The 22065-nt window shown below is 36.3% G+C and overlaps 1 protein-coding gene across 16 annotated transcripts in view; it reads right to left on the bottom strand.

Annotated features, from left to right (window-relative positions):
• Positions 1–22065, bottom strand: part of tjp1a (tight junction protein 1a) — a 164174-nt gene that overhangs the window by 65736 nt on the left and 76373 nt on the right. Inside the window, exon 1 of one of the 16 annotated variants that reach the window (XM_051898747.1) lies at positions 11508–11561. The exons of 14 other annotated variants lie outside the window; for them this stretch is intronic. In XM_051898747.1, the coding sequence (XP_051754707.1) occupies positions 11508–11546 (39 nt within the window). In that variant the 5' untranslated portion in view covers positions 11547–11561. Of the gene's footprint in view, positions 1–9450; positions 9866–11507; positions 11562–22065 lie in introns of those variants that run through there. One more of the 16 variants, XM_051898748.1, reaches the window with a different exon arrangement.

Raw genomic sequence — 22065 nt, 5'->3', positions numbered from 1 at the left:
TTCACCACTACAGTATATAATTAATATCCAGGATTAATTAGGGCCTCCCCTTCATATAAAAATATAGTCTATATGTATGAGTCCATATAAATATATACTAGAGCTGCATGATTCTGGTTAAATTGAGAATCACAATACTTTGGTTTCAAACAGAGATCACGACTTTCCCATGATTCTGAACAGACAACTAAACAAAATAACATGTAATTTACAAGAGGTTCTGACAAAAAATTAATTGCTGCAGTTTATTTAAAATGTTTAATTAATCTGAATTATTTGAGAAAAATGGTTTGAATAAATGCTTCACTTGTTTCATTACTGAATGAATTAGCATTTTTAACCCTTTACATCATGAAGGCATTTTTAGAGTGTTGTTTTTTTGTTGTTTTTTTTGAGTGACATACACAAAAGTAAAAACTCATAACTCCAAAACTAAAGCATATGACATCACATTGCTCAGAAAATGAAAATGGCTTGTTCTATGAGACTGTTGAGGTTTTAGGGGGATTAAAAAAAGGAGTGGGTGGATTTTTATCATTATAGGGTGGTTGTGTACACGCACTACCGACACACATTCAAACACCATAAAAAAGTGAATTTTGCATAATAGGTCCCCTTTAAAGATTAAACGTGCAGCTCTATTATTTATTAAATATTATTAATAATATATAATAAGCATTATTACTGAAATATTTACACTATGAAACTCTAACTCTTTCCTAGATTTCGGTTGGGATCCTGATCCTGAGATAATGACCAGCTGACTGTACGTTATCCCTTACATGCACTACCATTCAAAAGTTTGGGGTCAGTAAGGTACTTTTTTTTTCGTTCAAAGAAATAAAAAATAAAAAAAAGTATACATGGTATTGTATTTTACAAAACATTTCTGTAATTAAAAAGGCAACGCAATAATGTGTATGCCTAAACTTTACTTTTTTTTTTAATTACCATTGAGACAAAAATAGCATGCAAGAAAATGGAGGGTTGCCTCTTGGAACTGATGATCTTGAACCAAGAACAGCAAACATCTGAGGCCAGAGGTGGGATAATTTCCTCAACACAAAAAGTTTGTGAAGTTTGTCAACAAACTCAAGTCTGTCTAGACTGAAGCAAAACAAAACTAGATTGCATAAAACTAGATGACTCATTATAATCAAGTCTGCAATGGAATGCCCGATGTGGCATATGCAATTATTTCCCTCTCAGGCTGAAATAAATAGAACTTATTTATAATTATCAATTATTTAAATCATTATGTATTTATGGATTTCACATATGAATTTATTTTATTCATTATATAATTATAACTTGAAGATTGTTAAATGAAAACCAGTTCAGTGTGGCCTAAATATGCTGAATTAATTACTCTAGATATTAAAATATGTTCTCAAAACTAGGGGTAAATCCCCTAAATATTATTTGCACTTAGTTTTTAAGTATTTAATTTTGGGGAGGTTCTGCCAGTTACCTGATCATTCAGCTCACAAATCAATAGAAACTTGGACTGATTCTTGGACACAATGTAACATCAAAGAAGAGAGAAAGATAATAGAGAAAGGCAATACCTGTTTTCAGTGTTTGAAACAAGCAGAAGAAGAGATGTAGAACTTCAGATTCAAGTCAAAATCCAAGAAAAATACAGTTTATGCTGAAATACACAAGACCCTAAAACAAATCTACAATAACAAAATTTTAATTAAAATAGCTAAAGAGAAGTCGAAAGTCAAATTAAGTCAAAAGAGCTCACAACAGTATTTGTAATACTCTAGAACGGCTGCTTAAAGCTTCTGGGGCACAGCAAAAGTGGAGGAAATTGCTCAAGCGTTATCTTCAAAACAGCCTTCTAGAGTTTCCTAGCTCCATAAACACAGACTAAATCTCAGCTAACCTGCTTTGTGCCGTGGACACAGCAAAGCTGAGATCAGTGGACCTGGGTCTGAGACGTCAGGCCTAATGGAAATCTGGACTGCCAACAGACACTGAGGAGCCAAGAAAAACCACCCACTAGTAAAAACACAAACAAGAGAGCTTTACAACTGAGTTTTTCGTGTGACAGTGAGCTTGTCAGGTACTGTATCTTAAAAGGAGTGATCGCTCCCTTTCAGAGACTTGCATTCACATAAAAACCACAACACCACTAATCCACTGACTCACACACACAAACCAAACCTCCAAACGAAGACCATCATTATCCCAACACTCTCACATACTCCATTCCCACAAATCTAGCAGCGATCACTATCATTATGCACACACGATACAATAATAACAGACTATTATCAAATAAATACAGCCATCTCAGTCTCAGAAGTAAATAAATGCTGTGAGGTCTGTAATCTCTTCAAACTCAGTCTGCATTTAGCCATCACTTAAACAACAATTACACAGGGGGCAATACCGTTGAAAATGATCCACCTTATCAATGCGACTTACTCTATGGATCTGTTCAGAAGACACAGAGCTAGACATGGGCAGCACCTGTTTGAAATATTCAGCCAGTTCAAGCTGAGGTAACATGAAGGAATTTATCGTGCTGAGTGAGCGTCTGGGTCACTGTAGCCCACAATCTCCTGTAGGGCTATGTATTATCATGGTTGAGAGAAGAAGGTTCACTAAGACCCGACATGTGATTCAGATTAGAGCTGATTTTTTTTGTATGTGCCCTATTCTCTCAGCCAGATTGGTGTATATCAAGTTGTACTGATAGACGTGATGGAAAATCTCTGAAATAGCAGAAAAAACAGAAATATCTGAGTTAAAAGGGGTCATATCATAATAAATCAAATTTCACTTGATCTTACAGATATAACAATTTGATTCATTATGAAAACTTAATTAATTTCACAAAACTTTCTCCCCAGTGGAAAACAGAACATTTATTGAAACTAAGCAGCAAATATATCTTGTTCCATACAACCACAACTTACTGATGTCAGACAGATAAAAACATTATCAAATGCCAGCCCACATTTACACACAAACAATGAAAACTGGTCTAATCACGATGAGGTAATGTGGAGGAAGTAGAATACATACTATTACTCTTAAACACCAGCAGAATTAACATTGAAAGTAAAATGTGAGGGGCTACCAAACCTTGTGCTTTCTGTCTCTGTGTAGCACCTACAGCTCTGCAAGATCCGATTTTTAGAAATGAGCAGCTGAAGTTAACTTTTACAAAAGCATTTTTAAAAATCATTTTAGTCAAGCCCATTTGTGCAGCACATTTATAAATGGAAAACCGTCATCAAAAACATATTAAATTACTGTTAGCACATTTACTAACATAAGTGGACCTCAAGGGACAAAACATAAATAAGGGAAAAAAAAAAAAAAAAATTGTGACCGTGACCCCATTAAAGGCCTCTAATGTCAATTTTATAAAATAAAACAGATTCCCCATTCGGCTCCACTAACACTAACAGTCATTGCAGAGTGATTAAGAGATAAACTAATCAATAAACTCCACAATAGACCCTTTTCACATTTCCGGGTTTCTCAGAAGCGGAAGTCGTCATAGTTGGGTAAAATTCTATAGCGGTGAATGAGAGAATACATTAAATATATTTTTTGTGTTCTCCATTTGCTCAAATAGCAAAAGAAAAACTCCACAATAGTGTTTTCACAACTTTCAAAAAGAGGGAAAAAATAGAAAGCAATTGATAACAGCAGTCAGAAGAGAGAAAGATGTCAATTTTACTGTCACTCCCATAGCCGCTGTATTAGAAACACCCTCACAGCAGCGTTAACTAATTTTTTGATGCAAAGGTAATATAATACTAAGTATAGTGTTATAAATGTACATAAGTTTTTTTAAAAATGAAAATATAAAAAACTGTGTAGGATTTACGATATTGATGATGACCGTTAAAACGCGTCATCACAGTCTGTGAAAAGGGTCTATTACGCTCAAGCAAAATTCAAGCAACAACACACCATACAAGCACTAGGGCTGTGCCAATTTAATCATATACTTATACATCAATTATTGTTCCATTTATTGCATGTTCATTCATTTCATGTCCTCAAATGAAGTCCTAACACACACACACACACACACACACACACACACATCTAAATAGCTGTCTAAATGGGGACATTACATAGATTTCTTTCATTGTTTTATAAATGCTATAACCTCACTGACTGTTATAATTGACACTGCGATACTTGCGAGACATCATCAATAGGCGATAATATATGATAAATTTGTCATATCGCCCAGCCCTAGTATAGACGGTTTCAACAGTAACAACATAAACAAACGTTTTGTGGCCCAAACTTAACTTCCAATAGACTTCCACAAACAATCAATAACTGAGTCCCTCTAGAGTAGATTATTTCTGATAACAAGCAAAATAAATAAGTTAATTACATTAGCTAGCCAGTACTATATTGGGTTACCACCAGCAGAAGAAAAGAACCGTTACTTGGCCAAACTTAAATCTGACAAAGTTACTACCAGACCCGATCAACAAATACAGACCCGAAGTTAACTTTGGGCATGTTGCGTAACTGTGGCAACGTGCGTGCGTCCGATGAAACAGTCTATACACACACTATTCGTTTATTACTGGACTACTCTTAAAATGCTGCAAACTTACTGGCAACTATACAGAAACCAAAGAGATGACACATGCAGAGGATCACACATACACTTTTGCTTTCTCCTGTCACATGCAGTGAAGATCTAAGCCGTGTACAGGCTGCCTCAGACAGTTCCAAAACACTGAAAGCCCAGTGGGGAGGACTGAGGGGGGTGGGCTAACAGTGGGTGACAGTAGGGTACAGCCTAATTAAGTCCTCATTAGTTGAGCATTAAACTAAGATGAAATGTGGAAATGACACACCAAATTGGGCTTTCCACTTTATCTATACTTCTAAACACAGATATATCACTCTCATTCATCATAAAACATCTATGATAACTGGTGACAATAGAATAAGTGATACAAGGCAGCCAGCTAATGTGCAGTAATACTGTAATACAACACTGCTGCACATCAAGATATAGGCCCTGTGGTGGAGCTGCACCAGGAGCCCAGTGCTGTTCCTCACCATGGGAACCGCTCAAGCTTTCCAACAACACAGACACACTTGAGTCTGATTGGCTCTGAGCAGTACACAGGTCTCTGTAAACAGCACATTACACTGCCAGATTTCAACGTTTACAGTTTTATCTTCAGATTTTTGCGGGAGTTATAGACAAAGAAACAAACATTCCCTCTCCAGCAGAAGAAATTGAAACTGCATGCTCTTTTCTAATATGTATGGTACATTAGTAAAGTGGAGATATGTTTGTCCTCTGATGATTAAAAACCCCATTCTGCAAGCTCTCAAAGAGGGCCAGAGGCTCCAGCAGTAATTAACATAACCTCTCCAGAACAGAAACGGAGGACAAGAGCTTTCTCTCTCTCTCACTCTTTCTGCTTTGACTATGAATACAAGCTTGAGGGGCCTATTTATAGTATTAATACAAATCATTTTCTCTTTTATTTTGTGCATGGGACAAGCAGACAGGTGATCGAGGCTGTATGTTGTGTTCCACGTTAAATGCCTTCATTTTCATGCAAATAGACACTAGATTAGTTGCCCCTAGATCAAATTAATATTTTCCCTGAAGCAGAGACTGTTTATTTACTCAAGAACAAATATGGCATGCTGTCAGAGAGGGTGTGAGAGTGAGACAATCTAGTTTAACAAGAAGTTTTCTACCCAAGAACAAACAGACATAATCAGTACGAAATGGTGACTCAGTGATTCAAATGAAATGGTGATTCAAAAAGATTTTGAATTCGACTGTTAAACATGTAAAAAAGAAATTATGATTTTATCATATTTTATTTAGAATCTCAATAAAAGTCTTCCAGAACTGTTAAAACTAGGCCTGCCCGTGATAATCAATAGGCTATATCGACTTAACGCACGATATATGAACCTCGATAATTTTTGATGTTGTGATATATTGCCCATTACGTTTACATAAAACTGAAAGTCACCAACGTTTTGCCGATCTGCTCTCCGTGTCGGAAGCGAAAGCAGGGCTCAGGCAGCTCCTTCATACACAGAGCGGACATCGACAGGTGAAAAAAGGAGACATCATTTGAGGCGTTAAAGTGTTTTCCTGACAATTACAGACATTTGGAAGAGTAAGTCCAAACAATAATAATAACAACAATAACAACAATAAGTCCACTCAGTTTTTTAAAGCCGCAATCCACTGTTCCGATGCAAATGTAAGCGTGAAACCGCAAAATGGTGCACGTTCTCAGCTAGTGTTAATGCTGTTTCACACGAGACGCAGCAGTCAAGAGTGTCTAGTTTATCTTCAATGAGAATGTGTAATTTGGCATTCCACTGCGCTGTTTTCCCACTGCTTTTCTATGTAAACGTGCTAGACAGACGTGTTTGACCGTTGCACTCATATCTTTTGCATCTATGCATTATAAACATGCGGCTCTCAAGTTAAAAGAAGTTCAACTTTTACAAAATATGCCTCTAGAAAAATAGATTTAGCAGCAGTTATGCCCTGTTGAGGCATCTGTGCCTTTGTTCATATGGACATCTGAATGCAAAGTAGGGTTTATGTTTTCAGCAATAGTGTGCACCCTTACTTTACTGAGAAAAGAAGGTCAGAGAAAAATCTGTAGATGGAAAATCTCCATATAAGTGCCTTTTGGGCATTTGTAAGTGTGTGGGGGTTTTTTCCTACTTGTTACTTTGCACTTTTGTTAGTAAAGGTATATTATTTATTCAAGTTATTTTGTTGTTGTTGTTTTTTTTTTTCATTTATTTAGGATATTTAATTTTTTTGACACTTCAATTCCAGTGTTGCACTATTCCAGTATTCAATTATAAATATTCTTAAGAATTAAAAGTTCATTGTCATTTGAAAGTGTGAAGGCCTACTTGCATTATGATGCTGTTATATTGTGATTAAATATTCATCAGCATAAAATGGTCTTAAAATGACAATACCATCATTTATCACAATTATTTCTGGGACAATATATCGGCCAACAAAAAGTAGTTATTGTGACAGGCCTAGTTCAAACAAATGCATACTCAAAAAAACCTCCCTATCAAAACTAAAAGTCCTAAAGAAGCCCTTAGGAGGAACGTGGTAAGCAGTAGCTATGCAATATAAGGGGTGTCGTTGGAGGTACGTAAAGGACTTTTGTACAGAGAAAAGACAATGTCTAAAGCCCGGGATACACTGCACGATTTTAGCAATCCTATCATTACAAATCACACTGTGCGACATGGATCTTTTAAACATGGGTACGACATGCATGTAGACTGTACGATGATGACACCTATTGACTCGTAATCTACGATGCAAGTTTCTATAGAAGAATAAAACGGCATCAGCATGCGCTATTGGTAAACAAAAAGACCATGTTGAATCACACTTTGGCAGTTGTAGTTTTTATATGCTGAAAAAAAGGAAGCGTCGAAAGAAGCAGGGAAAAGAGCCTAAGGGTAAGCAGTTTTAAGTTTTAGCGCCATGTCGCGTTGATTTCATGTCGCATTTTTATTGGCTGGTCAGTAGACGTAGGTCGTAGCAGCAAATACGCTGTGTGATGATCATTGACACTGCCAGAAAATGATCGTAGGCTATCTTTGGTCGCAAGACCGGGACTTCAGCCGTCTTTGAACCTCTCTCACTGTATGACATAGGACCACCGATAAAGAGCCACGATCACAGAAATTGCCACGATTGTTTCACGATGGCAATCTTTCGTCTGGGACAGCCAAAAATCGTGCAGTGTATCCCGGGCTTTACAGAGGAATCAAGGACCCTGGGGAGATCGAGCAAAACTTTAGAACACAAAAACAAGGTCATCCAGACAGATCCACAGCTCAAATAGACAAGATAAATATTTCCACCTGGAAAAATATAGCTATGTCTTCTCAAGCACAGCTTAGTTGTACGTTTATTTAGGGATAAACAGTAATACTAACTATAGGATCTGGTGATTAAAAGGACTTCCTAATGCTATTGTAGTACAATATTACAGAAACTTAAATATATTAAATTAACTACCATTCAAAAGTTTAGGATCAGTATTTTTTTTTAAGAAATGAATACTTTTATTCAGCCAGGATGCAATAAATTGATCAAAAGTGGCAGTAAAGAAATTCACAATGATACAAAATATTTCTATTTCAAATGGATGTTGTTCTTTTGAACTTTCCATTCAAAGAATCCTGAATCACGGTTTCCACAAAAATATTAAGCAGAACAACAGTTTTCAAAATTGTTGAGATATGTTTCTTAGGCAGCAAATCAGCATATTAGAATGATTTCTGAAGGATCATGTGACACTGAAGACTAAAGCAATAATGCTGAAGATTCAGCTTTGACATCACAGGAATAAAATCGTTCACGGTTATTCTAAATTGTAATAATATTTCACAAGACTACTGTTTTTACTCTATGTTTGATCAAATATATCATAATACATATGAAATCTGCTTAGTGTGAAATGTTTCCTGGATATAGTTTCAATACACACCATTGCGTTACATCATGACGTAACCATTTCACCTCATCAAGAGAAACTCACCAAACCAGAATGAGTGAATGTGCAGTACACATTCCTGTTTCTATATGCTGCTCACCCAGTACAGTGGAAGAGGAAGCCCACTCAAGAGCAGCATAAACACATACACAAACATAATGTGGGTCATTGTTCTTCGCGAGCCACTTTACACCCGCACCCCACGCAAAAATGACTTCTCCGCAGACTGTCTGTCTGACACAGAACCACAAAACCACCTGCAAAATCCTGCCCACAATGTTCATACAACAACAAACACAAACTATTTGCGTTTTTGATTTCCCTATGTGCGCATTATCGACTATCCCGAGAGAAAGTTGGTCTACAATATTCAGTAACGAGAAAATAGTTACTGTAATAAACTGCAATAATTTCACACAACTTAGACACAAGTACTGGCAGAAAGCCATTTAACTGCCATTTATAATCAACAGGTACGTATCGATTCGCAATCGATTCAATATTGACTTTGAACGCTTTTTAATTGTCCAAGACTCTTAAAGGAAAAATTCACGCAAAATGTTCCTAAACCGTATAACTTTGCGTGCAACACAAATTGAGATGTTAGTCAGAATGACAGTCTTTCATTACATCTTTCCTCCATAATGAAAGTGAATGGTGACTGAGACTGTCATTCTGCCTTCGGAGTTTCACTTAGACTAGAAAGTCGTACATGTTTGAAACAACATGAGGATTAGTAAACGATGACAGAATTTTAGGTGAACTATTCCTTTAAGATTCTGACTTTCACGTGAATTATAAGGAAAACAGGATACATTCGTGTGGATAATGCGTCTTTTCCTACGTGTACTGCCCTTAAATAGGGCCATTACTCATAAACCGTCAAATTGTTTTGAAAAGTGCCTTCAAAGTCATTTCCTACCTTATTTATGGCAGCTTTAGCAGACATTTTGATATCTTGTTGGCTCCCGGCGTAGCAAGTTGACTGTTGCTAAATATCACTACACCAAAAGTACACCCCCCAAAAAAATATTCCTCCTTCGTCCTGCCCAGCAGCCGCCACAGCGCCGGGCAAAGCGGGTTTATTTCTTCTGACCGCCAAAAGACATGTCAACACAACAGAAATCCAGCAGTCCAAAGTTCATCATCTACGTTATTATTGCGCGTGAACATACACAAACTTCCGATAGTCCCCTTCTCTCTTTCTTTCTAAAAAGTGAAGAAAAAAAATGAATCAAGAAAACCTTGCGGCTCTACAGTCGACCTCGCCACAGGTTTAATAATATAGATATGCGAAATGCGAACGTCCCACAGCGGTAGAAGTTTCAAACAGATGAGCTCGATCCTCGCTTCTCTCCTCTCCCAGCAACAATCATGACATGTCTGACTGGGACGGACCATTACAGTTCTGCGGGGGTGGTGGGGTGGAAACCGGGACAGGGTGAGCCTCAATCCAAGATATGTAATTCTAACTCTGTATGTGTAAGCAGCGGTTAAATGTGTTAATATCTCGAGTTATGCGATAAATGTCTCGTTATTTTACATCAAACAACAGAGGCAAAAATAGAAACTAAAGGGACGCCCCCGTGCCTGATCTTTTCGTTTTGACCGGGGAGCGGATGGGATGGAGAGAGGGAAGCAAGGTAAAGTGGATCACAGTTGTTCCTCGCTGCTTTGCTTTTGGTATGAGAAGTTTAATAGGTTTCTGTAGGCTATTTTAACACAAAAAAATATATATATTTTTTTACTGTTTACGAGTTAACGATTGAAAGATAACTATAATATAAGAATTAAGTAATTTTTAGTAATTCAGTAATGCTGTTCAAAACCAATATCATTAATAGGCATACTAGTTATGCCTACTAAAACTTAGCCTTTTGAATTAGTTTTACAGACTTCTGAGATTGTGTGTGGTTTAACCTTTAGATCGAGGTTTTTTTTTTTTTTTTTTTTGTCGATAAACCACTCAGGAAACCAAACGGGTCATAATTGCTGCAATACAGACCGCTTCCTGTGGTTTCCTGGTCCCCTCCCATAGGACAGGGCCTCAGAATGCTGTTTGTATTGTTTTGAAATCAGTATTATGGGCTGTACTTTTCACTGTAAAATGTCAGCTTATGTTTGTAACTGATAACAAAAGAAAGAAAAAAGAAAACTACCTCACAAAAGCACAAAATATCATTGACTCATTAAGAGTATAATCAATCATTCAGTTGTCAGTGATAATGCGCTCATGCTTTAGGTCCCCGTAGATCTGCAAACAAGAGAGTAAAATGGTTTAATTTACATTCAGCAAGCAAACTGTCTGTAACAAAGAAAGGAAGGAAACTCTCTCTAATCTCCACAGTTTTTGTAACCGTCATTCAGATGGATGGCACAGTCAAAAAGTCTTAAATGAACACTATGTTCTCTATTAAAAGTCCATATCAGCTATTGGTCACAAGGCCAGTGCTTGTAGATGTAATTCCACAAATACTTTGATGATTGACAGACAGGTCCAGGGGAGAGGCTAAGGATATTTTGGATTAGTCATGCTGCTGGATAAATTCTTGTCATAGACCAGACCAGAGGGTTAAACCCAAAATAACTTGGTGTAAGAGGTCACATTCTCCCATAGCTATGCTTCAGGAATCAGAGGAAAAAAGAGGAAGTGACAGGAAAGAGCTATAAAACATTCAGGAAAACAAAGGTTTTCAATGACCACAGCCCACAAATAAATAAAAAGCCTATACATTTATTATCCAACATTCTTAGTGCCGTCACCAAATATAATGTAAACATGTATAAAGACACACTGTTATGAATCACCATGTGCTAAATGAAATTAAATGTAAAAAGGGATGATGATGTTATAAGCCACAAATGACTAGACCAGAAAATGAACTGAAACACAAACACAGCTTATTACCAGGAATCCTGACTATCACTAACCCAAGCAACACAGAAAACAACAACACAAAGAAATAGAATGATAAATACTGCCAACGAGGACAATCGCTCAATCCTCCTCCATCGCATGTTACGATCCGCATCGACCAGCGAGGATATCAGGATATTCAGCATGCTGTCTGTTAGCACAGGCAAATCAATCTCCGATTCCTGAAAACCTCAGAACGTCTCTTTCATGTCTTCAAAAACCCAAGTAAATGAGTTTAATGTAAGCCCAAGATGAAGGGGACTGCTATAGCTCGAACTGAAGAGTGAATGGTTCTGTGAGAATGGAGCAGAAAAAGAGAATTAGTGACAGAAAAACACGATTGCATTGTCGCGCATGGTTACCCTAGACAGCTCTCGACACGGAGCAACCTGAGGCTTCGCATCAGCCGCGGAGCTCAGGTGTGCTCATGGAAGAGCAAGCACTTGGAAAACACTCCCATGGCCTTGGAAATAACACACACATAGACAAACAGTGTGAGGCATGTCAGAGGGAAAGCCCAGTAGGCTCGCCTGCCTGTAGTTAGAGTCTAATGGACAGTGAAAAGTGCAGATCACATGCTCTGCCCCACCAATGCTCCTCTGAATGTGCATACTTCACAATGAAGGTGGAATATAATCACAAAAATAAATCAATAATTGTAAAGAATAAATCTTTTTTAAATGGTAAAATGAAAACATGTTTTCTGTTGTAATATATTTAAAATGCAATATATTCCTATGATGGCAAAGCTGAATTTTCAGCGTCATTACTCCAGTCTTCAGTGTCACATGATCTTTCAGAAATCATTCTAATATGCTGATTTGCTGCTTAAGAAACATTTCTTACTATTAAACATGTTGAAAACAGTTGTGCTGCTTAACATTTTTTGTGGAAATGGTGATACGTTTTTCAAGATTCTTTGATGAATAAAAAAAGTTCAATGAACAGAATTTATTTTCCTTTATTACATTCATTTATTAAATTTATTAATGCATTTATTAAACATCTTTTGTAACATATAAATGTCTTCACTGTCACTTTTGATCAATTTAATGCATCACTGATGAATAAAAGTATTAATTTCTCGCTTTTTTTTTTAATCTTACCACAAATGTTTGAATGGTACCATTGTTTCCACAAAAATGTTAAGCAGCAAAAACTGTTTTCAACATTGATAATAATAATAAATGTTTCTTGAGCAGCAAATCAGTATGTTAGAATGATTTCTGAAGGATCATGTGACTCTGAAGACTGGAGTAATGATGCCTAAAATTCAGCTTTATCATCACATGATAAAAAATATGTTTTCAGACATCATGTCTGTTATTTTATTTACCAGTCATACATTAGGGTGTTTAGTATACATGTGTGTTGCCCTGACGATGTTGGTTAATGGAATGAACATAAATGCATAAATCATCTATGCAAATGCCAAAGTCCTTATGAGCTTTTGATTTACAGCAACTGCAACACTTCACAATCATAGGTCAGCTGAAGAAGTCCAGTACATGAGGCACCATGGAGAAATATAAACATAAAAAGAGTTCAGAGCTGCACCTCTGCGAACAAAAACAATCAGGAACTGCCAACAGATGGATCTGATACAGTGTTCTCTTTTATCTGTTCTTCTCTTTGGCTATATGACTTTGACTTCACAATTTTCTGCACTTTCTTTTCATCAACATGCTTAAGATGCTCTATTGAGTAAAACATGCTTTAGGTGATCTATATATATAGGTGAGAGTAGTTTGGAAAGTAACACTATTGGTGTATTTAATGTGTGTGTGTGTGTGTGTGTGGGATGGGGGGTGTTAGAGTAGAAAACATAGTGAATCTCAGAGACCTGAGGGAGGGAACAGAACAGAGGAGAAAACGATCCAGTTTCACTGTCTATCTTCATCTGTGCTGAATTAAAAACCAATAGACCTTATCTAGTTTCTAGAGGCTTTATTTACTCTGGAAGTTCTTGCCTTGAAGTGCCCAGTTTCCACAGCTAACGAAAACACTCTGGAGGTCAGGCAAGTTTGGAGGTCCTATTGAGAATCTCGACACACAAATCCAAACCACTAAATAAATAGTTGCAAAACTGAGATCATTTAGAGTCAATAAGTCAATGAGGCATTAAAATATACTTATAATATAGTTGTATATATGACACCCATTAAACCACACAATTATAAGGCACTTTTTTCCAGAAGAGATGCCGTGTCGAATGTCAAAGCATCACAATTAGAGCTATTATGCATTTATTTCCATTCAAAGTGATGGAAACTGATAGAAAAACAACAGGCTTAAAAGATTCCTTATCCTATTGCTCCTCTAACTGACAACATTAAAGGGTTAGTTCACCAAAAATGAAAATTCTGTCATCATTTACTCACCCTCAAGTTGTTCCAAACCTGTATAATTTTCTTTGTTCTGCTGAACACAAAAGAAGATATTTTGAACAATGTCAGTAACCAAACATTTGATGGGCCCCATTGACTTCCATAGTATGGGAAAAAATGCTATGGAAGTAAATGGGGTTCATCAACTGTTTGGTTACAAACATTCTTCACAATATCTTCCTTTCAACAGAACAAAGAAATCTGTACAGGTTTGGAACAACTTGAGGGTGAGTAAATGATGACAGAATTTTCATTTTTGGGTGAACTGTCCTTTTAATATCAAAACCATCATTTTTCAGTTGAAATGGCTGATAGTTTAGAATTTGCTGTTAACCCCCCAAGCATCATAAGGTCATGAAACTAAGCTTTTTGTCTCAGAATCACTTGGTCTCCATATGTACAAAGCTTTGAGAAGTTTGGGTATTGCACACACAAGATATAGGCATAGTCATAGCGGGCAACACTCATCAAATAATCAAATCGTATCTGCTAAAAAGATCTGACAAATGGCCAAGGAAGATTTCAAAAATGATGTTTTTCACAATATTAGTGAATGGTGGATGAATGCATAAATATGAGTTATACACTTGTTAGGACTTAAGGTAAGAATTGAGAGAAAAACAAGAATTTTGATTCTATCACGCCAGTTGTAGAGTTATTAGCAAAAAACGCAAAGTTGCTTATTATAGTGCCACCTTGTGGCCAATTTTTACAAACATTGGTACATTTATTAGTTTTCACAAGATTAATGAATGTATTCATTTTCGTAACAGTAGGCCATTCAGATTTGAGGTTATTAGCCACTAAAATTTTATTGATTGCTGGTGGCCATTTTTTTTTATGTGGCCAAGAAGAAGAAGAAAATCAGTACATACACAATATCGGTTAATCATAGTTCACAGAGCCCCAAGTGACCTGTCCTTTTAAACATGACGGTGGTCCCAAACATAGCTACTCCACACAAAATATACCAAAGCACTGAGCAGCTATAAATCAAACACTGGCAGGAAACACAATTGAGCTTTAGTATGGTGTGAGCCACAGGGGAATGCAGCAGAGAGGAGACTGTTTATGCTGAGATTAAATGCATTGATCAGTGGCACACTGAAATAGTGCTTTGCTGAAAATTACAAAGAGAAAACAGGTGGATTAAAAGTGCATTGCAATTACATTATGTGACCCTTTCAGGAAAGTATATGAGTGCATGCACGCTAGAAAGGTAGCACAAGATTTTTCCAAAGACATAATCAAATACAGCAACATGTTGTTAATTTAGAATATACCCAAAGACTATAAAAAGTGGAAATTCCCCCTGAGTCAAAATTAAGTATGTATACAAGGAAAAGCCTTTGAAATTTTAAATCATAACAGAATGGATTATTTTAAAAGCAGCCTAAATAAATAAAACAACAATGGTGGCTACTTCATGACCTTCAAAACAGCAGCTTAACTTTGTTTGGTTCTAAAATTAGAAAATATCTACTTTTTTTTACACCCTCAAATACTGTGGTTACATGCCAGGCTGTGTCAGGCCAGAGACACTAGCTGTCCTCCATTCAACCCACTGGGTCATGGCCAAATGTGCAAGTTTAGAGCTATTAGCCATAACCACTGCCAGAACAACACTCCTACTGGTCTCATCAGTTACCAAAAGCTTAGTTACAAAGCAGACTTAATGTAACTAGGCTCAGACCATATAAGGCTGATGCTGCTCCTTTTTTGACATTGACACCGGGGTAAAAGGCGCATTTGATAGATGACACAAAAAAAATTTCAATAAGAAACAAAAAGTTTTTCAATAACAGAAGGATGTAAAAGTACGGTATTTGGGGTAAAATATGATATTAATCATATCATATAATAAAATATAATATTTTTTGTTACTACTGTAAAACTATATTAAATTATGTCATTGAATGCTTTCAGAATCTTTATTATTATTTAAAATAATTTTGTTTCTTTATTTAAAAATGAACTTTTTAATGACAGTATATTTATTGAACAAAAATGAATTTTTATTTATCATATTATTTTATTTAATAAACCAGAATTGGGGGTCTAAGTAAGCCTCAGGATTCTGAAGAAGGGAAGCATTACAGCTGGATGTGTATTTAAATACTTTATGTGGTTTTGTGTATCAAGTGGTGTCTATTAGCACATCGTATTGATGCGAAATAATGTGAGAAAGTAAACGCTGTGGGATGAGAGACAAGTTTTGGAAGAAATTCCAACAATAAAGTGAAAATTTAATTGAAACTGATTGAATCAAAATAAACAGAAAATAGTACTTTGCTAAAGTGATTGTTTTGAACAAGTATTAACTTGACATTATTAAAAACATACTATTTTAGCTAAATTATTTGTATAAATACTTTGTGTGGGGTAAAAAGCCCACCTTATCACCTCATACATTTATACGATTTTTAAACAAACAAACAAACAAACCACTTTTATGATTTATTTTCACACAAAATCTGTTGGTCCACCAATGTTCAATAAAATCATATTTTTTCTGCAATATATAGGGTACAACGGGGCTAAAGGCCATTTTTAATTTTTTACATTGAACTATTCATTTAATATGTCAGATTGAGATTTCAGAGACGGACATGTGACTTGTTTAGAGTCCATTGTTTTATGGACAAAGAATGGCCAAGATAGCAAACAATGCTCCTTTTAATCGCACAAAGACATTTATTCAGTGTACCATGACAATCATAAATACATAACAAACAGTCATTATTCTCAAACTCCAAAAAACATGGATATAAATGGCATTAATAGAGATAAACAACAGCTTTGTTTTGTATTATTTTTGTCAAAGACATTTTTTTACATGTGTAAATATAGACTGTACATTCCAAAAGCGTTGCGGTGCTTTGATGAGTGGAGACAGAGCTCAGCGCACCCTGTGCTTCAATAATTCACTTCTCACACTTGGTTAGATCAGCCTATTTATAAAAATCAAAAAGAGCTCTTAGATTTTTTCTTATTCTTTTAATAATTCCACAAAGCTTATATAACTACTAAAAAAGACAGGAATAATCAAGGTTGACATTTTGTTCTTGGTATAATCAGACAGTAGCTGTAAATCCTGAAATAGTGCAGATATGATGAAGTAAATTACAATAATTAACTTTTTATGAGTAATGAGTGTTCTGCTGTAGTGAAAATACAAAATGCATAATGCATGTTTCCTTTGTATAGTGCCTATTTCTAGTGTCGCTCATTTCCTGACACGTCACAAAATGTGATGTGGTCCACAGAGGGATTCTAGAGAGGAAGCCAAGAATATGTACATGTAAACATACAAGCTCCCACATACATAATGCATGAAACGCACACATCACTAAATGAATAGTAACTGTGACGCCAATCACATGTCTCTAGCTCTATCCATTTCCTCTATCAGCATAGGCAGCCATAAGAGACTAATCTCCAAATGGCAGGACCAATATAGCAGCTTATTTACATGTGCAACACAAATAACACACATGCATTTCCTTCACAGTTGTAGCACTGAATGTGCATTACAGTTTCTGACCGGTAGAAAGCTGTGTCATTACCTGAGAGTGTTTGTCTGGGAGACATAGCTTATTTGTCACTGCCCCAGGAGAAGAATATTCTTACAAACAGCCTCATACAAATGTGAACAACCAACACCTTTAGGGGCCATTCACACAGAATGTGTTTTTGCATTTCACTGCGCTGCTTTTTCATTGTTTTTCTATGTAAACGTGCTAAACAGACTTGAGCTTGTGTCTTTCGGTGTTCTAAAAATACAGTGTTTGAGTTATAAGAAGTTTTAAAAGCACATCTCTAGACCAGGGGTTTTCAGTCTTTTTTAGATGCAATGGACCCCCAAATGTGATCATCCTCATGCAAGAGACCCCCATCCTAAAATTTATAAGGTATCTACCTGTATATGTTTTTTTTGTACAAAGACCCAATTTATATTGTAAAATAAATATTATAAATACAGTGTGTCTAAAACATTATTAACAAAATATTTAGTTCCTACTTAATCGGGCAGCATGGTGGCTCAATGGGTAGCACTGTTGCCTTACACCAAGAAGGTCCACGGTGTAAAACCTGTGCCAAGTCCAATGTGTGTGTGTAGATAATTCTAATGAAACAGATCCTGCAAATAAGTGGGACTAATGCTATATATATATATATATAGTTTTATTTAATTATTTTAATCTTGTTTTAAATCTACATATTTTTTTTTTTTTTTACACTTTTTCCCTAGCACTTCCTTGCGACTCCCTGGGGTTTAACTTTTTAAACTTGACACACCATCTTAAAAACGTATCGCTTATGTGCAAAAAGATATTACAACAACAGTGTTCATATGGTGTGTTGCATTTGTGCTCACAAGTTGGAAATTCCTAGTTCCCAGTGAGAACTTTTAACTGGAACACCACCTCAAGTTGGAGTTGTGACTGGGATACTCTGGGGAACCGCAATAACCCCAAAATGGCTGCTCAGCGAATCAACTGTTGTAAAACAGTAGTAATATATGAAGAATTCAGATGCAAAAGCCTCTAAGTGCCATCTGAAATTTTCTTCTAAAATGAGCATTTTTATCAAGCTCATATGTTTATGTTCTGTTATTTTAAGTTTAAATGGCAATGAAAAGGACCTATCAATTGCCATTAAAGTGACATTACTGAACCTAAACATACGAGCTTGATAAAAATGCTCAATTTATAAGAAAATTTCAGACTGCACTAGACTAGAGGCTTTTGCATCTGAAATCTTCATATTGTTTATTAGCACTTCTGTTTGTCTCAATAAACTCGGTGCACACAGTACAATCCAACTTCAGCATTATCTGTGCAAAATACTGCTTTTTTTATGTGTTTGTATTGGATCACGGTTAACTCTGGTGTGACGACATCCCGCTTCTGAGATAAATGGAATGCAGCATTACTTCTCTGATAATCTCTAACGCAATATGACATAAGAGTTATAGTTAGTTCCACATAATATGTGGAAAGGATCGTGAGCAACTTTTAGACTTTTAGAGATGCGCCTCAGCGAGATGAGACCCATGGCTCATTTTAACAGGTTTATATATTGAAGTGAAAGGCCATTGCATGAGATCAGCAGTTAAAATGTCAGATGTGCAGAGTCTTGCTTCTATAGGGAGCCATAAGAGGATCACTGCAGAATGAAACCAGGCTACATGTGACAAGTTGTCTTTTTATGTGCATAAAGCCCCAAAAGGGTCATTTAAGCAGCACAGTGAACATATACATCAGTCAACAATACTATGAGTTCATCCACAGCTGCTGAGGCCTATACATTAACCTTAAGGAAAAATGTTTTTTTATAAGTGTTTGTATGTGTACGCTCCATATCTCACAGAGTGTGTTTTTTGTGCGAAATTTAGCACTTTGAATTATTTTGAGAAACAATTGATTTAGAAGTTTAAAAAAGCTTTGCTTCTCTCATGGACTTATTTGTCTGCTCTATGCAAGAGTGACATGTTCAACTTTTAAAACATGGCTGCATGCTTCTTTTGAATAAGTACTTACTGCGTGACCATTAATAAAGTATGTTCTATATACGTAGTATGAATGTGTGTTGTATAAATGTAATCTGGACATACTACATTCATCATGTGCCATTTACAACTCCTTTCCCGTTTTATGAATACTGTGAATTTGGACATCTTTTCACACACTGTTACTGTACATATTTGGATGCTGACCATCTATGTCTTGAGACCTTGCATTCCTTGCCATTCTGCGGTGCTGCGTCTCACATTTTTGAACGCAAGATTGTGTTGTGTGTAAACTGCCACTAACTGTGCTAGAAGTAACACACAACTACTGTAATCATGGCAATTGGTAAGCAGAAAGTGCAGGTCAAGGCTGCTCTAATACACAATGTGTTCCACACACTCGCCTCTGTACCACAGTCTGGCTACTCTGTAACTTTATTAGCCTGTAGCTCTGCTATGAAATCTATTTTGCACAGTCTACAGCTCTTGTAAATCTCCAATCTTCACCAGTATTCAATTAAACTTGTTAAGGGTCAAATATCACTTTCACAGGCACTATGAGCATGAATGGGAACAGTTGTAACTCTTTTGGACAGTCATGCGTAAACCTCAAGCATCTGCACCATTTTTTCCCAGTATGTAAGGATGCTGACAAATGGTTCAGGATACCAACTGTACTGATGATACGCGTAGCAACTGCCACTGTGATGGCTTAACTATGACAACCATGAGCCAAGGTGTGCATTGTTCACATTGCTTGGGATTAGAGTTTAAGCTTGTCTATAAACAAAATCGTATTGTAATGCTATTGCAGTGTTTACACATAAATGAGATTAGCAAGATAAGCATAGTTTGTACTTGACTCAAAGGGGAAAGATCAGTAGTTCAAATGAGCGACAAATGTAGATATAATATTTTCACGTGACAATATCTTTCCTACAGCAGTTCTATCTGTTTGTCATTTTCTCTCTCTCGCCTCAGAATTTCCTAGGAAAGATCCACAATGTCCAGACGTGAGGGGGGGAAGCGAGAGTTACATGGTCAAGGTCATCAGTGACGTACACAATGACACATGACTGCAGATGCCCCTCAGCCTACATCACAAAATCATGATGCAGTCAACATAAGAGCTTAGACTAACTCACTAACCATCCATGATTCATTTACTGCATTTTATGCATTTGTACTCATTTCAAACATACAAAAATTAAAGCCCTAATTTATAAATAAGCATTATTGTTTGTCATATTTACAATGAGTCCTCAAAGATCAATTTTGAATTAGAAAAACATTTGAGTATATGTTTCAAATGTATAAAATTAAGCAAAATCTACTTTATTATAACATGAATAATTAGGTTGCTTTTTCACTATTTACCAGTTTGTTGCCATGTTGTAACTTGTTTTTTGAAATTACTTCTTTTTTTTTCTTTTTTTTTCTATTATGCCCTCTTTACAAGATGTAAAATAAGTCTCTGATGTCCCCAGAGTGTGTATGTGAAGTTTTAGCTCAAAATACCCCATAGATAATTTTTTATAGCATGTTAAAATTGCCACTTTTTGGGGTTGAGCAAAAACACGCCGTTTCAGTGTGTGCCCTTTAAATGTAAATGAGCTGCTGCGCTAAGAGGGCGGAGCTTCAAGAGCTCGTTCTCCCCTGTCAGGATTCAGTCAGGACGCGCTATAATGTCAGAAACTGTGAATATATGCTGCATGGAGATAGAACAGGTATAGTTTAGTTTAATTACGGTTATAACTTATATTGTCTTCTTGTTTTTATCCACTATATTAGAACAGGCATGTTTACTGATGAGTTTTATAATGTTTATTGTACTTCACACAAAATATGAAGCAACAGTTTTCACTCTAGAAAATCACTGTAAGAGCTTAAAACACAGTGCAAGTGTGCATTAAAATATTATCCATAAACACTCTCTCTCTCTCTCTCTTGCATTATCATCAACATACATAGCGAAGTACACAGAAACACTCGTTACAACTAACAGTAAACAAACATATTAAGACCTTATCCCTTTTCGGGTGGTGAACTCCGATGAACTGTAATAAAGTGCTCTCACCTTCATTACTGCCGTATCCAGTATCACTCTGGAGACTGTATGTTTTGTATTGTCCCTTTGTATTGATATTCATTCAAAAAGCAGTCCGGTGTGAAATGATTCGCGCAGATGAATTTCGGTAGAGTTGAGGGAGCATTTTCTTCAAAATCAAAATTAATCCACCTCGTCTTCAGCGGCTCAGATTTGGGGAGTAAATGGAGAGAGCTATGTGGATTAATCCATCCAGCTACAGAACACCTAAAACGCTTGGGAGACATTCTTGTCAGTGCAGCAATGGCGGACTGTACGACTCGCTGTGAACTCGCTCAGGGCGGTTCTATGTTAAAACGGCAGTGTCTGTCAACATTCATGGGCGGGGCCTGTGGCTAAAGTGACGTCACATTGCCAGGGATCTGGAAACGGCTTTTTCTGAGACACTGCTTATGATTTATGGGGATTAAAAAAAAGGAGTGGTTGGATTTTTATCATTATAGGGTGGTTGTGTACACACACTGCCAACACACATTTATGTCCAAATACCATGCAAAAGTGAATTTTGCATAATAGGTCCCCTTTAAAGTTACTTTTCTACTCAAAATGAATTGTTCATGATCAAAAATGAACAATTTATTGTCACCATGATCATGGTTTGTGTAGAAAGAGTT

This window comes from Ctenopharyngodon idella, chromosome 7, assembly GCF_019924925.1.
Source record: "Ctenopharyngodon idella isolate HZGC_01 chromosome 7, HZGC01, whole genome shotgun sequence".
NCBI lineage: Eukaryota > Metazoa > Chordata > Actinopteri > Cypriniformes > Xenocyprididae > Ctenopharyngodon > Ctenopharyngodon idella.
Note: the sequence above shows the minus strand (reverse complement) of the source record. Positions and strands in the feature narration are given on the sequence as shown.